Genomic DNA, 17,179 nt, shown 5'->3' on the forward strand with positions numbered 1-17,179 from the left:
GTTTCACATCGTGGGCCACATGCTGCCCACTTTGACCTTAAGTAGGGCAGACCCGTGAAACTCCCCTTCATGTCAGCATGAAAACGTCTAACCACACACTGAATCGTCATACAAGAAAAAACAAACACTATTCAGATTACATTAGACAGATTAAGTAGATACTTTAGTCATCCCCAGGAATCCACAAACATCCTAGGTATGCAGTAAATATTCATTAAAAATTGAAAAGTAAAAATACTGGACGTGTCCTCCCACGGTGGAGGTGCCGGTGCTTCCACTCACGTTTCCAGGCTAAAGCACGATATGATCGTCGAGAATATTCCCTTTGAGGCCCGGGTTGTTGTCGCACACAAATCTGCACAGTTGTTATAGTCAGTGGGAAATTGTGCAACACTTTGGTCGCTCTAGTAAATGTTTATGCTCCGAATGACGAGATGACGAGACTCTCTTCAAACCTGCCTTAAATAAGTACTCTCTCATCCCGGGGGATGATTTTAATTGTTGGTTAGACCCAGTTCTGGTGTCCTGCAGGTTTTAGATGCGTCCTTGATCCACCAGAGCTTATTTAAATGGCTAAATTACCTCCTCAACACTTCTTGAAGTTCTCCAGAGGCCTGGTGATGAACTAATCATTTGATTCAGCTCTCGAGAGAGACCTCTCACACGTGTACCACACGTATTGGAGAATCGTTTACGCTATCACTGACACTTAATGCCTGCAGCAGGTCCACTCCTGTGCCAATCGCTGTGTAGTTATTTCACACCCACCTACAACGGGATTTCAACTCAACCCTTCTGTTTAATGACAGAAGATGAGATAGGCTTTTGCTTTGCTACTAACTCCTCCCCAGAGACTTCCAGCCTTGTTGTATGGGATGCCTTTAAGGCCAAATTACTACTTATTCAGCAAAAACAAGCCGCTCATGAACAAAATATGTTAATGCAACAGGTTAAACAGACAATTTTTAAAAAGCATGTTGAACTCAAAACTAGGCTTGACCTACAAACAACATACTCAACTGAACGGCGACAAACCTGATAGATAACTGCCAAGTCTTCTTAAGGTATCTAGGGCCAAGTATTCTTTCACAGCTCATGAAAAAGTGAATCATGTATTCAGGGACATCCTGATGCATGCTCAATCATCCGGGTAAGTAAATCGCCAAAAGTCGGTTCTGTTCATCTGGATGTCCAGATGAACAGAACCAACTTTTGGCGATGTATTAAAGAACTTTTACTCAGAGCTCTACACCTCAGGATCACAAACTAACTGCAACACAATTAATGACTTTCTAGCCAAACTTAACATTCCTGAAATTCCACCAAAACTTAAAACAGGGTTGCATGAACCCATGTATCAGCTGGAAGTGTCCTCAGCCAAAGCTTTGATCTGGAAAATGCTCCGATCGGAAATGTTTCCTTTTGGAATTTTACAAACACGTCTTTACATTACTGTCTGCACAGCTTAGTCCAACCCACACTGACTGCTTTAAACTAGGATCTCTCCCTCAGTCATTGCGAAGCCTGTTTCACACTATTAAGGTAAAGATAAGAATGTATATATTAATTATTATAGACCCATTTCTCTCTTGAACATGTGAAATCACAATAAAGCAAAGAAATTTCTGCAGTAGATAGAAGAGTACCTGATATTTAACTGTTTACTCTGTATTACTCTGTTACTTTGTTACTTCGATGGTCCCGAAGGAGGTTTTCATCTGAAACACAGTTCAAAGTCAAATCTATGACCTCCTTCACATTTCCCAAAGCCGTCTGCAGTGGGGTGACTCTGGCCCATGGGCCATAAGTTTGACACCCTTGCTTTAAGCTGTATGATGGTGTCACACGCCTGTAAGTGAACACAGGCCTTTATGGCCTCAGTGTGTCCAGTGTAGTTTGGTTTTTCAGTTGAAGAGGTTAAGGCCACATTAAGCTGGCCGATGGACACAAACACCGACAGCTGGAGACCCGACAGCCAAGCAGTCAGTCCTGTTATACTCCTGTGAAGGCTGCTTGAAGTCTGCCGCCTGGGACACGTGTAGTTGGTGCACTGTTATGTAAATTCTGTGAGTCTGTGCGGTAAAAAAAGAAAAAACAGGCGAGCATGTGGACATCCACACGGATGCTCGTCATCAACGTCTGATGATGAAATTTATGGACTCAAGTCCGCGTCACGTATAATCATGACCTTAAAACTAGCTTTGATTTTGTTTTCCTACAACTAAAAACTTCAACTGGCAAGATAACGTCAGCCAAAATTAACCAAAAGGGAGCTGGTTTGATCCAATAAGGCTCGTCTCAACAAACAGTGAGCTTCAACATCAGCAGGACAGTCAGTTCACAGAGGGACCGCTCGGCCTCCAAACATCCAGGTGAGCTCGGTGTCATTATACTGATGCTCGGGTATACAGCACAGACAGCAGAGCAGGACTGGGTCTCATCGCTGGTCTTACTCTGTGTTAGCTTGTGAAAGCAGAAACAGTGTGATGAATAACTCATTTAATGGCTGCGTGTGTTATTAATAACTGTAGTTAAAGGAGCTCTGTGTTACTCTCACTGAACAATCACTGCGATGAAACTGATATAAACAATCATTTCCCAGAGCTTCAATCGCACTACGGCATTACTTTCATATTTCAGCTTCAGCTCAAAACAGGTTTAGTCAGTTTGACAACTTCAATCAGCAAAACGACAGAAACAGTCGGCCCGATGCCTCAGCAGTATTAAAGTCTCTGCAGGAAACTGTTTTATTTCCTCTTGCCGCTGCAGACAGAAGTGAACCACAATCTGATTTTAGTGCTCACTCTGTGTGCTTCAAACACTTCCTGGACCAACAAACTGGAAGAAAGTTTAAACGCTGCGCTCTGCAGGTGAGTCAGCTGACTGTAGCGAGTGCGCAGGACGAGGTTTACATTTGCACGTCCGACACCTGGAGAACAAGCGCAGACAGGAAGCGTTACCTTGACGGTGGGGTAGGTCTTCCTGTTCTTCTCACTGGTGGCCCCCGGCAGACCGCCGTGAGACGGCCCCTCGCAGCCGTACCTGAACCTGAAGCCGCGCTGTAAAAAAAAAAGACAACAGTGCACACCTGTATCAATGCATCAGCTGACAATCAGTCGCCTTGTTGTTCTAAACACACGTTCAGGTGATTATTCATTAAACAGGTGGGTGAAATCCAACTCTGAGACGCGATGCTTCCCTTTCCTCCTGTTGAGTCATCAGTGTTAATCCAGCTGAAGTTAAAGGAGCTCTGTCATCAAATAAATATATACAGGCAGGGAGGAGGGTGTGACATTTATGGGGTGAAATTAGATTAAAGGTGTAAATGTTTAGGATTCAAAGCTCAAAAATTAATGGGAAATACTCCACCCAAGTCAGTGCCCTCCCACTCCCGGGATAAACAGCGCCGCTAACACTTTGACCTTTCGTCCAAAAACATCATGGCGGTGACAGAAATGCTAATGATGAGTCTTTAAAATCAATGGGTAACGTGCCAACGGCTACATCCAAATTTACATACTTCAGTTTGACTGTAAATACAAGCTTGAACAGAAAGCAAGCAGCACCATGAGAAGCACGTTAAATAAAGACTTCCTGTTTAAAGTCTAACAGAGATCATTAATGACCACAGACGGTCACTAAAATAGGTCTTATGAGCGTTAAATGTATTTCTTCCGTCAGTGTTAAACATAACACCTGTAAGTTCAACGCAGGACCTTTTAACACCTTAACATCCTTCACTTTAATGACTGACTCTTTAATGACTCAGGGGGGACCCTGTTATTGACCCCCCCCTCAGTCTTTGCTCCACTTTGCTGCACAACTTACGGCCTAACTGTGTTTTACTGTCCATTAAAGCAGCGGTCCCCAACCTTTTTTTGTGCCATGGACCGGTTTATGTCCGACAATGAGCCTCAACTCTGGCGGCCCGGTACCAAACGACTCATGGACCAGTACCGGCCCAGGGGTTGAGGACCGCTGCATTAAAGGAAGTGACATCAGAACACGGTCAGAGTGCCGTTACAGTCAGCGTGACCATCAGCAACAAAAGACAGGAAAAGAAAACAGCAGTAGTTACAGGTGTGACTTAAACAGCCAAACATCCTGTACTAAGTCAATTCCCTTTTTTAATTCTAAATAAAACCAATTTAAAAATAAACTAAACCCAGCGGTCAGTCGTCTCTGATAAGACGGGACAGGTGAGTGTTACCTGTTTGGGCTGCTCCACGATCTGCAGGAACGGTCCGTCCACTGTAACCACAAAGACTCAGATTCAGACTCAGATTCAAACACCTTCTCATACAGCTGATTTGTTTCTTTGAAAATTCGTTTTGGGGTTTCAGACAATCGAGACATTTAGAGGTGTCAGAGAACTGAGATATCTTACACATGAAATAAAGACCGAGCTACGCTTTTCTCTACACAAAGTTTCCCTGGGGTATCTGTCACCCCTCACCCTGGGTCTGGTCTCTGGTTTGACAACCATCTGCTGACCAGCAGTGCTCTAACCAATCCTATTCAGTTTCAGTGATAAGACTCTTTGAGCTGCAGACCATCAATATTAGAGGGAGAACCCCAACAATCTCCTGTGAGCAGCACTGTGTCACAGTGAGGGGAACTCCCTTCCACGGTTTGAGGTTTCCACGGTTTAAGAATTATTACAACTATGTCATTATTACTGATAAGTAGACCGTAAAGAGTGTTTAACTGTCATGGTCCTGAGTCTGAGGACTCAGTGTTTTGTGTTTCTTTATGCTTTTGTTCATTCCGAGTGTGTATTCTGTTGTGATTTTGCCATTTGTTAGGTTTCTGTTCTTTACCTGCCTGCTCCCACTTCTCTGTGTTCCCTCTGTCTGTCCATGGTGTTATCGTGTCTGCTCATGAGTCTGCCTGTCTAGTTCAGTGTCCTGTCTGGTTCTCTGTGTCTGTTAGTTTCCTGTTTTATTCTGAAGGTTTATGTCTGATGTGAGTGTGTTCAGTTTACTTTTTCCCTGTCCCGTCAGCGCGGATTTCTCCCAGCTGTGTTGCCCTCCTGTCTCTCATCCCCTGATTACTGGTGTGTGTATTTAAGCCCTGTGTGTTCTCCTGCCTGTTGCCGGTTCGTCTGTGTAACTCCGCGTCAGTCTGTGTTCCTCGGTGTCCTGCGCGGCTCTCTGCCTCTCACCCCTTTCTGGTACCCTCTCAGGTTTGTCATTTAGCTTTCCCAGTTTAGGTCTTTTGTTTTGTCTTCTCTCTTGCCTGTTTTGCCCTCTCACCATTGTGTAAATAAACATCACCAGCATTATTATCTACTGCCTGCGTTTTGGGTCCTTTCTCCCTCCATTCCCACACGGCTCGCCTCGGCAGCCGTGACATTAACCAACATTTCAGTTTGAGCTCCTTTTTAACCTCAAACTTTTTTGATGTGCAATAAGAAATGTTTTGTGTGAGGTCATCGCCTGTAGTGGCGTCTCATTTTTTTCTAAACTCTCTTTTCAGAAATGTTTTATGTTTTTTTCTGTTGTGTTTTTTGAAATGTCATCAGTTTTTCTTAAAATATGCATCTGATAAGTAGGAGAATGTAAAACATCTTCCCTGAAATCTCGTCTCATTTGCTATCAACATCCTGTAAAACGGCTTTCAAGAAATCTGTACGCGACAGTGTTTCGAGTGTCTGCACTTCGATTGAAATTTCATGCCACCTGAAATGTCTTTTGCGGTGATCCTTTCCTGAATTGTCGTTTGTAAAACTCGTAACGCGGGCATCTTGCGCAATATCGATTTTCTAAAATGTTGAGATTTATGTCATCTTTCATTCAGTTTTGTTTGATGACACATTTTCTAAAATGTCACGTTATGTTTAATGTCTTTTGCGACATTTTGTGTTTCATGTCAGGTTTCCCGTCATGTGAGATTCTGTTTAATGTCGGTGAAATGTTGTCTCACATGAAATATGAACTGTGAAATGTCGCCCTTGTTGCGTTTCCTCTACCATCCATATGTGCAGGAGAGACCGGTTGTATTTTTCCACATGTTAAAAGAAGAAATGCTGTAATCGCCACTTTCTGCGTACCACTGTAGCCACATGTAAATGTAAAGAGGAGCCAGTTTCCCCATGCGAGCTACACCTCTGTCTCTACTCAGAGAAACGATGTGTTGATATTAAAGGGAAGTGAGAGCTGAGCTGCCGTCCCACAGCCACCACAGAGGACACGTCATGAAACTCCTCTTTCACTTTACCTTCATTTTTTCCCCCTCAACAGAAATTCACTTTTGCAAAAAGAAAGTGGAGTTTCGGAAGTTTTTCCTCCCCAGCGGCATCTGTTCAACCTGTGTGTGGTTTTAATGTTTCTTTCACACATGTTATAGAGCCTTCAGCTTCTGTCTGAACAAAGGCTTCATTCATGCCGTAACGGTCCATATAAAGCTCTCATTGTCTGACGTAACAGTCCAAGTCAAAGTCCATTTGTCTGACTTTTCCTGGAACTTTAAACCAAATCACACATGAAATTTATTGTTGGGGGTTTTTTGGTAAATAGTTTTTTTTACAGGGAATACCAGTGACATAAGTCTTAGTGGGTCCCTTTAAATTTTGAGTATTACCTAAACAACAATGATACGCGTGGATATAACGACCACAGTCAACCAAACGACGAGTGTCAGAAAGCAAACACTGCAACAGGAAAAGAACTAAACTGCTTTTCAATCAGGCTCGAGTATGTAAAGTATGAGCTCAACACAATTACACAAATGGGGCAGCAGATACTTTATCTCCACCTGCGTGTTTTTTATTTCATGCTAACCACACAGTAATAACCTCAGGATGGCGGAGTGAGTGAGACCAAAGGAAACCGTCTGAAAACAAAAGGCCTGACAGCTTTTGTGGGGACGGCAGGAGAGACAGGCGTGATGGTTGCGTGACAGTGTGGTATTTTTATGCACGAAGATTAAGCCGTCATCTCAAAATGACAAGTTTAAGAGATGATTAATGCCACCCATGGCTGCTCTTTTTTTTCTTCAGAAATTATACTATTGTTCAGAAACAAAGGGGAAATCCAGATAAAAACAACACAACACATTCAAAGTAAATAAACTCTGAAAGTACAGAGGTCAAATCAAGCCAACAGGAAAGTACTACATGACATCTTATTGTTGGACCAGCAGTCTGAAACCCAAAGACACCCATTTTAAAGATAAAGCTGATGGTGTGGGACACACCTGCAGGACTCTCACCTGTCCGCAGAGACGTCTGAGGCATCGCAAAATGTGGAAACTCCCATGACGGGTCTATCATGATGTTATCAAACATCTGCAGTAAAGACAAAAACACGAAGTCTGACTTTAGACTTAAATAAACACAGGAAGACATTATTATTATTTAGTTCTTGTTCTTCACATGTGTGCAGCTTGAGTGATGTTAACTGCAATAATTCATGTTATACCAAAGAAACAACAGTCCATTAACGAGAACAGGACAGTTATTTACAGCAGCTCGGATCAGAGCCCCACATCAGTGCTTCTCAGGGTTCAAGCAGAAGAGATACCCCAGCATGGTCTGTTCAAAGAGACTGCATGAACCGGTGCCACAAAGGAACCACGACCAAGGAGGAAGATCAATAAGAAGGACAAGAAGAAGAAGACAAAGAAGGAAAAGAAAGCACTGACATAGATCAGGAATATACAAGCAAATCAAGAAGAAGAGACAGATCAAGACAAGGAAGAACAGGTATAAGACCACGAGGAAGACAAAGACCGACAAGTAGAAGATGAAGCTGTTCAAGAAGATTAAGGCCAAGAAGAAAAAGAAGAATAGGAAATAACAAGAAGAGGGTGACGATGTAGACGAACATCGAGAAGAAGATCACGCAGATGAAGAATATAATCAATAAGAGCTATACAGAGACCAAGAAATACAAGGAAGATGAAGCTGGAGAGGAGGAAGGAGTTGAAGTTGACAACCAGGAAGGAAAAGATCAGAAGAAGATCAGAGGAGAACCACAGAAACAGTAATGATCAAAAAAAGCTAAAGAACAACTGAAAAGTGCTGCGTGGAAAATGTTCCAAAGAAATGAGTTACTGTAATCACATTACATTTGTGTCTAACACAGCAATAGAAAGTATTAGTGCACTAGACTCGATGATCAGCACAGGTAATCAAACAACAAAGCTGCTGGCCAATCACGTTCTTCAATAATCTGCATGATGTTGGACAGAAGTGACTCAAAGAGCCTTTTTTATGGCTCCGTTCACGAGGAACAAGGAACAAAAATAGCAGCACAGTTTCCTAATGTTGAGGATCGATATTGATACTGTCTCATTTACATGCACACATGTGAGCACTTCCCACTTTAATACGGCTTTTCTAAAAAGGTTGTGATACCTTGATACTGGTGTAGATCCAAGTATTTCAAAGGGTTTAAAAAGGGGGGAGATTGTCTCCTTCAGAGCAGAAATATGGGCTGTTATTTGTCAGCCTGCAGAAACTGTGACATCTCCCACTGGTTATTAAAGTCATGTTTTTGGAACCTGCTGCTTTTTTCATCATCATCTTGTCAATGACATCCTAAAACAGCCCTTGCTTTGTCTCCCTTTCTGACTACAAAAGGAGCATAATTTACCAAATCATCATCATATTGGGTCAAACACGACTTAAAATTAGTAAATGAGACTATAAGCTGGACATTATAAAAAAACATGGAGGCTGAGCCCAGGTGAGTTTACCTGGTTGGGAGTGTGTAGGTAATGGTCGTCTCCGGCCATGGTGGCGTCTGCAAAAGGTGGAGCAACACGTCAGTTAAACCCACGGAGTGACATCAGCGATTATTATTATGAGTAAGAGACCAGAATGACAAAAGTGCTCTGTTCATTCTTCTTATTTTTATGTTTTCTGCTCATCACAACACGTTTAATTATAACTGAGGCTTTTTATTTGCACTCCTCTAAACAACCGTCTTCACCTTGAATTAGAATTCTATATGAGTAAAGTGACTTACTCTCTAAATACTCTACTTTCTGTTACAACTACTTCATTCACAACTTTCTTTTTTCAAAGCGACCATTAAAAACGATCAACTGCAGAACTGCAACAATTAATGGTTAATCTCTTATTTTAGCAACAGAAAATTGACTGAAAGCAACTTTATTGACCGTTTATTTGAGGGTTAAAGGCCTTTTTAGAGGTCAGCAGTCACTTTGAACATTTGCTAAAGTTTTTAATTTAACCAGAAACTGCCGACAGCTTTTTCCATCCTCTCTCTCGTTACGTTTTCCCACATGTTGGGAAGCCTTTGTGCACTTGCAGTGACAGAACAGTGGCATTATAATACTATTTCTCTTCTCCTGTTTCTCTGTGTGCTCCACTCCGTGTGTGAGGAGGTGCACCCACAGCGAGACTGAGAGCAGGGACAGGAGGAGTACCAGCAGTAAAGACTCTCACACTCAGCTCAAATACAGAATACATTTGTAAAAGCATTTTTCTTTTCTTTTCTTTTTTGGTATATTTTATTTTAGAAAGTTAGAGAAGCAACATTAAGGCTCAACCTGATGTTAGCGTACCGATGAATGGCGTTGAAAGTTGAACTGGTGCATCCCTTTTCATGATGCATATAGGCCTGTAAATGGTAAACGAACTGGTTCTTAAAAACTGCATTTTATACCTGACCACTTAAGAGCAGGGGTGGGCAGATGTGTCTTAAACCAACACAGCTGAATTAAATTGCTAAATTACCTCCTCAGCATGTCTTGAAGTTCTCCAGAGGCCTGGTGATGAACTAATCATTTGATTCAGGTAAGTTGACCCAATGTGAGATCTAAAACCTGCAGGACACCGGCCCTTGAGGCGTGGAGTTGCCCACCCCTGACTAAGAGAGGCCTGACCTAGAGGCCTTTATAAAAGTTGCCTTTTTGTGTGTCTTAATGCAGTCTTTCGACCGATATTAGAGTGAAGGCCATTTCGCTTGTATGTCACTTCCTCCTTCACTTAACACCTAAGCTGCTTTCACTGCAGCCCAGAAACCACACAACAGCCCGATCACACAGTAAATGGTCTTTGAAGGCATGCTGTTGGACAGGAGCTGGGGGGGGGGGGGGGGGGGGGGGCTGGTTTGGTGGTGGGAGGTATAAACCTGCTGCACAGGTTTCACCTGACAGTTTTTAGATGCTTAAACAAGCATGCAGTTGTTATTTTTAACTGGAACTCAGTGGCTGTTATCATTGGAGCTGTGTGGATTAATGAGCGTCAAACTACCAGTGAATCTGTTAGAAACTGCACCTCACTTCACAATGGGGGACACACCACTGCCACTTTTTTGTTTGCTGTTTCAGTCATGCTAAATAAGGCTTTGATAAGTCCTTTATAAGGAGTAATAAAGAGCTAATATCATAGTATTTAAGCTGGTAAGACGGCTTTGGTCTTGTATTAGAGCAGGGGTGTCAAACTCAAATACACAGTGGGCCAAAATTCAAAACTGGAACAAAGTCGCGGGCTAACATTAATATTTATTGAATTATATTTATTCCTCCAGATATAAGAATGAATCTTTTCTTATGGACTCAAACACATTTTGCTAAAAAACTGAATATGGAACAAGCAAAGCTTAATACTAAACAATATATATATTAGCTGTATAATACCAGTAGGCCAGCTCTGATAGTAATTTGGTATGGCTTCGCGGGCCAAATGTAATTAGGCTGTGGGCCAAATTTGGCCCGCGGGCCAGAGTTTGACACCTATGTATTAGAGTATTTCAGGGAATTTGGAAATTCTTGTACCAAAAAAGAAGAAGAAAAAGAAGCAGAAAAGAAAAACATGGAGAAATTCCTTATTGCATTAGAATGAGGAATATGTATTAAGGTTGTTAATTCAAACTTTGCTGAGCAAGCTGTGAAACATGCAGGCAAAAAACTAAATGTAAACAGTTGACATGACGGCAGTAAACACCCGGGCTTTAGTCCCGTTGAGAAATTTACCTGCTGACTTCTAAAAAGGTGACTATGGAGGGAAACACTTCCATCTCAGTTCATCACACTGTGAGACCTCCAGAACTAACCTGCAGAAGTAGGCCAGGTGTCTCCAGCAACTAACTTCCTCAACGATTATTGAAATTTGAGCACCTTTGAAGGTTTCCTCATTTTTGCTTTCTTGCGCTTGTGCACGTGTTTCTCGTGAGTTTACCTGGGTTTTCTCCTTATATTTATCAATTTTTATCCTTTTCCTCAAAAATTGGATTTGCGAAGTGCACATTTTTCTCGTGAATCTGCAGGTCTTTCATAAATTTGCCTCTTTTTTGGCCATCTTATTAAATGTTTTTTGGCTGTTGTCGTTTTTTATTGTCAGTTTATTAATTTTATACCTTGTGAACTGAGTTTTCTGTTCTCGGAATTCACTCTTTGTTTATTATATATATAAATATATATTTAACCTTCGGTGATACACAGTTTGTAATACACAGTCGTTTAAACCCGATAATAATTACTGATTATTGATCGCTGACACTTGTTACCTGTCAGCAGCATCGCTCGTCCTCGTTCTCACGAGCGTGCCTGTGTGATCTACGTTAGCTCTGCGGCTAACAGCTAATTAGCTCCTCCGGGTTGTTGTTGTTGTTGTTGTTGTTGTTCATGTGGCTAAAGTTAAAGCAGGCAGGCTGTTGGCCGGCGCTTCCACAGCACCGACCTCAGTGCAGCTCGGGTCTAATCTCGGGCTTCAAGTCAAAGCGAGCCCCGTCCTCGCTAACCGCTGCCTGTCCTGGCTGCCCGGGAGCTAGCCTCGTAGGTTCCGTATGCGGAGAGCGTAACACAAAACTTCGTATTAAAATCTGCCAGTTACACCGTCCTTCGCTCTTCACTTCGGTACACTGAACATTGCGATATAAATGAATAGATACCAGAATCAGCCGACCCCAGTCATGTATTCGGCAAGTCTAAAATCCACACAGCAGTTCGGTGTAAATAAAAATGTCGTTTTAATTATTTTGTCAGTTTAACCATTCTGCCCTTTGGCTACCAAAGACCAGAGCGAGTTAAACGAGATTAAAAGTTGGATTAAAGTTCAAACTTTCACTAAACCGAGATTTTGATTTTTGATTAATCGTGGCCGAATTAGCTGGTGGGTGTTACAAACACGTAATGCACTTTAACGGTGACGTGAAATATTCCCGAGGCTACTGACATTACAGAAAATAAAAGCTTACCGTTTTTAACATGGAGTTTGGCCCGGGGTCCTAACAGTTACCTGGCTAATGAGGAAGTAAGCAGCAAAACAAAGCCAGCTGCCAAAGAGTTGTAACGGGTCCCGCTGAAGTTGTGATTATGAATGGAAACGTGCAGCTGGCTGGTTAGTTTAGTTAGCTGGTTAGTTAACCAGGCTGTTACCTGTTTCGGTCGGTCAGGTGAAGAGTTCCCTTTGAGTGACAGTCCTCCTCAGTTCGCTTCACTTGTGCACATCACTGCGCCATGCTGAGCTACCGATCCATCCACTTTACCCGGAGTACGTCATGACGCGAGACGGGCGCGTCATTACACTTTAACAACTTTAATGAACAATTTTAATCCGAGTGGGATTATAATCCAGAGGGAGCGACAGCAGTCCCGCAGGTGACACTGACTGACGATTGTCAGTTGAAATAAAGTTGACTTGATTTCCTTCCCCACTGGAAATTCCCTGTGACGTCCAAATGAGGCAGAGAGCGGGGAAAACCACGAGGTCTCACTTCGAGAAGAAAACACAGTCTGAAGAATATGAATCAGAAACCGAGTCCTCCTGTTTCACCTCAAAAGAGGAACTGAGCCCAGACAAAGCAAAACGCGTTGAAATACACAGTAACAGCTCAAGTTACACACATAGGTTAGTAATAATTCAGTCCTGCATTAGAAATACCACAGTAATACATTACAAAAGTACTCCAACTCCATACAGACGGATTAGCCTTGAGACACATGAGAAAGGTTTTGCTACAGGACAGACGGTGGTACAAGTATAACTTCAAGGGATCTTTTGTAATAACAACAATAATAACAGTAAAAACATTTTTTTTAAGTTTTACATCTCAGAAATAATTGGAATTGAAATTAATTTATTTCATTCTTCGAGCTGATTCGGCAACTATGAGCAGGGACTTCCGTCTAGATCATCTTTAGTTATAAATGCTGTACTTAAGGAAAGGTACAAGAAAATACCAGGGGCAGCAGTCTGAGCAGAGAAGCCCAGACCTCCCTCTGTAGTCACCTATCGCTCATCCGAGGGAACGCCGAGCCGTTACCAGGTAAGCCGAGAGACATAATCTCACCAGTGTGTCCTGGACCTATCCCAGGGCCTCAGAATCAGATACCTGAATCACCTGAGCTGGCTCTACTCTGAGTCCCTTCAAAATGGCTGAACTCCTAATCTCTAAGGGAGAGCCCAGCCAGCATTTGGAGAAAGCCCCATTTCTCCCATCTCATTCTTCCAGTCACTACACAGAGATTGTGACCACAGGTGAAAGTAAGAACGTAAATGGGCATTACACTCTTTTGCATGACAAACCAGTACAAACCAGAGTCCACATCACAGACATCTCCCGCTCCACCCTCCTCTCACTTGTGAACAACACCTTGAGGCACTTAAAGTTCTCCACTTGGGTCTCTAACCCAGAATGGGCACTCCACCCTTTTCCTGCTGAGAACCATGCTCTTGGACTTAGAGGTGCCGATTCTCATTTGTCGTGTTTCACTTCTGTCCATAAAAACTATGAACTGAATCTGTGACAACACCCGCTCAGGGGGAGTCCGACTTATTACCAGCAATGTGGTTGTACGTGGCTCATACAGGAACAGAATGATTCATAAAAACGGGCCATACAGCTCTGACTCCTGCAAGGACATGGTCGAATGATTTGTCCAAGTCCACAAAGCACATGTAGACCGGTTGGACAAACGCCCTCAAGTATCTTCGAGGATAAAGAACTGGTCCAGTGATGGACGAGCCGTTCCCCTCGTCACCAAATTTGCTTCCTCTACGGAAGACATGTCAGTGGGATTGAGCAGATCCTCGAAGGCTGGCTCCCACCACCAGACTGTATCCTTAGTTGAAGTCAGCAGGACCCCACCTCCACTATACACCATTTTAGTGGAGCTCTGCTTTCCCTCCTCAGATGGTTTGCTAGCAGTTGATATGGTGGAGTAGGGCCTCCTCTCTCCTACGAAAGACTGAGCTCTGCAGGCTCTGAGAGAGTCCTGGCACCCCTTGAATGAAGCTCATTTCTACTGCGTAAGAAGTACCTCAGTGTGAAGTGCAAGTAGGAGTACAGAAACCCTATAGGGACATATTAGCATTACCAGATATATATGTATAAAAAAGAATTCTGTAAAAGCAGAGATGGCAGAAAAGTAACTTACAGGGGAGAAAGAAAGCTTTTTAAAATGTGGTTTTAGGCAAAATCTGAATTTTATTTCTGTGTTTTTCTTTCCCAGAGACAATAAATATAAACTTATATAACACTTCGAGATAACTTCCCAAATAGGTGCCCACAGGTATTGCCGAGATGGCTGGACTTTGAAAAGTCCATCAAAAAAAATAAATAAAAAATATCCATCCAATAGTTTTCGTAAGTATAGAAAAAATTAAAGTTCGGTTTTAGCTCGTCTTTAAAAAAAAAAAGAAAAAGGTAAAAGCAGTGTGTTTATTACTAAAACTACTTCATTACAGGTAAAAACCCTCCTATTAAAGTACAAAAATGGCCAAAGTATTAGTAATGACACCATAAATACTCAGGTACAAATGAACAAAACCACAGCAGGTGTAAAAAATTCAAAGAAACAGGTAAAGTGTACAAGCACAGTAGCAAATGGTAACAAATTAAAAGTACCACAGTGAAGAAACACAGATAAGCATATAAACATATACATACATTACATATTAGTAATAAGACTTTAGAGAGAATTCTGTGGCAAAGATGGTAAAAGTATAACTTTGAGGGCGGAAAAAAAAAACGTATCTAGGGGCAAAATCTCTGAGTTGTTCTAAGTTTGATGTTCCAGAGACCAAAGAAATTCAAATCAGGTTAAAAAACGCTTCAAAATAAATCAAACAAGTGCCCAGAGGTGTTCCTAAAAAGAGACAGAGTACAGGGACTTTCCTCTAGAAGAACTTTGTCTCATCACACTCATGAACACAAGCTTTGCTGTGCATTTAAAGTATACAAATTTACCACAGTACTGGTAACACCTTATTCTGAAAAAAGTGTTAAGTAAGACTTTTAAAATCGTAGTTATAATATATATAATTATAATTCTGTTATAAATCATGCTTTTGAAGTTTTATTTAAATAAAAAAACTATCAATGTAGATTTGTAATGATACTGTAAAGGAATACTCTATTACAGGGTAACAATACCTACTAGTATTAGCAATAACACATTCAGTGTAGAAATATACTGAAACTGTTACAAAAGGTTCACGTGTATGAGCAATACCACATTCTAGAAGTACTCAAAGTATACTTTCTATTTAAGTAAAGTTACACAAATCTATCAAAATATGACTAATGACCAATATAGAACAAGGTATAAAGTATAGTATAAAGTATGACTTATAGTATAGAATGCATAAGTACAAATAAACAAAGATATTGTCATTCCTACATTTAGTTTTACATAAATTGGAGTGCACGTGTATTAGTATAAATACTCTTACAGGAGATCTTTTCCAACTTTTAAACATCGTGTATTAGTACACAAGCGAAACGACCGCAGCTTACTCGTGTTAATATACTTGCACTGTTTTCATGAACTGTGGTGCTGATTTCATGCTTGGCTTGTTATTAAAATCTTCATAATGTGGGGTGAGAAGTAGAAGTGCAGAGTGAGCAATCGTTTCCCTCGCAGGCCATCTTTGATGAGTTGTTCGCCACCTGCCCCCTGCTGGTCAGGCAAAGCATCACCACAGTTGCCGCTCTGACACCAGCACACATGAAATACAGGCGTCAACTAATGAAGCCAAAACTAGAGCGCCAAAGGTAAAAAAACAACAAAAAGAAACAGAAAAAAGCTGCAGTTCCTTTCATGTCCAGCAGAGGCTCCGGCAGTGAGTCAGTCCCCATAGACTCCCATGTTAAAAATCTTCAAATTTACAGCAGAAATAAACACGTTTACAGCTTGATACATAAACTGTTTTGGGGTCTGTAGATAATTTCTGCCTTCTTAACACCTGTATGAGGTGGAATGTTTGTTTTATTAAGGTTTAAAGTTTGCATTATTAGAGGCGTGGCCTCTTATTTCAAAGGTGGATGGTGACATGAAAAAGCAAAAATTGATTTACAAAATGAATGCTAATGCTAATCGTCACATTTACTCTTTATAATGATTAAATGATCACGTGCTTTTCTAGCTCGACTAGAATGCTCCATCAGACGAGAATGGAGCATTATATAAGAAACAGACATAAAACCATTTAATGGAATGTGAAACTGAATATTCATGGGTTTAGATGCAGATTTACAGGATTCAAATATTCAGTTTGGATTCAGGAGACAGACACTATCTCTACTTTTAAGATTAGGCTTCAAACTTTTCTTTTTGCTAAAGCATATAGTTAGGGCTGGGTCAGGTGACCCTGAATCCTCCCTTAATTATGGTGCAATAGGTGTAGGTTGCTGGGGATTCCCATGATGCATTGAGTGCTTCTTCTTCACTCACTATGTGTTAATAGACCTTCCTTTCCTTCCTTGGCTTCCTTCTCCCTGAGCCTGGTTCTGCTCAAAATATCTCAAAATTCAAAGATATTTTAAAATGTTAATTTCCCTGATTTTCATATTTACCTGTGCCTGGAGAATCACAAATGGTCTTCTGTTGTGTTATTACTCCTCATGCCACTGCCATTCTCGTCCATAATCTTGTTATCTCTCGAATTGACTACTGTAACTCACTATTATTTGGCCTTACACAAAAATCTATTAACAAGCTCCAACGTGTCCAGAACTCTGCTGCCCGTATTTTTACTAGGACTTCCTCTACCCACCACATCTCCCCAATCCTGAAGCAGCTTCACTGGCTCCCGGTTAAATTTCGCATCCATTTTAAAATAATCCTCTATACATTTAAGGCTATTCATTCTCTCTCTCCACCATACCTCTCCGATTTAGTACAGATGAACTTCCCATCCCGGTGCCTCAGATCTTCATCTTCTCTTTCTCTCTCTATTCCTTCCGCTCGTCTGATTACAATG

General features: G+C 41.6%; 1 protein-coding gene across 1 annotated transcript in view; it reads right to left on the reverse strand.

Moving 5' to 3' along the window:
* The window catches only part of nfkb1 (nuclear factor of kappa light polypeptide gene enhancer in B-cells 1), a 30,146-nt gene extending 17,490 nt beyond the window's left edge, over positions 1 to 12,656 (reverse strand). The window contains exons 1-5 of the mRNA XM_082509267.1: positions 12,352 to 12,656; positions 8,701 to 8,747; positions 7,198 to 7,288; positions 4,211 to 4,251; positions 2,961 to 3,059 (exon numbers count right to left, since the gene is read on the reverse strand). Of these exons, the coding sequence (XP_082365393.1) occupies positions 2,961 to 3,059; positions 4,211 to 4,251; positions 7,198 to 7,288; positions 8,701 to 8,739 (270 nt within the window). The 5' untranslated portion in view covers positions 8,740 to 8,747; positions 12,352 to 12,656. The remainder of the gene's footprint in view (positions 1 to 2,960; positions 3,060 to 4,210; positions 4,252 to 7,197; positions 7,289 to 8,700; positions 8,748 to 12,351) is intronic.
* Between the last annotated feature and the right edge of the window lie 4,523 nt (positions 12,657 to 17,179).

Source organism: Aulonocara stuartgranti, assembly GCF_965226115.1.
Source record: "Aulonocara stuartgranti genome assembly, chromosome: 2".
NCBI lineage: Eukaryota > Metazoa > Chordata > Actinopteri > Cichliformes > Cichlidae > Aulonocara > Aulonocara stuartgranti.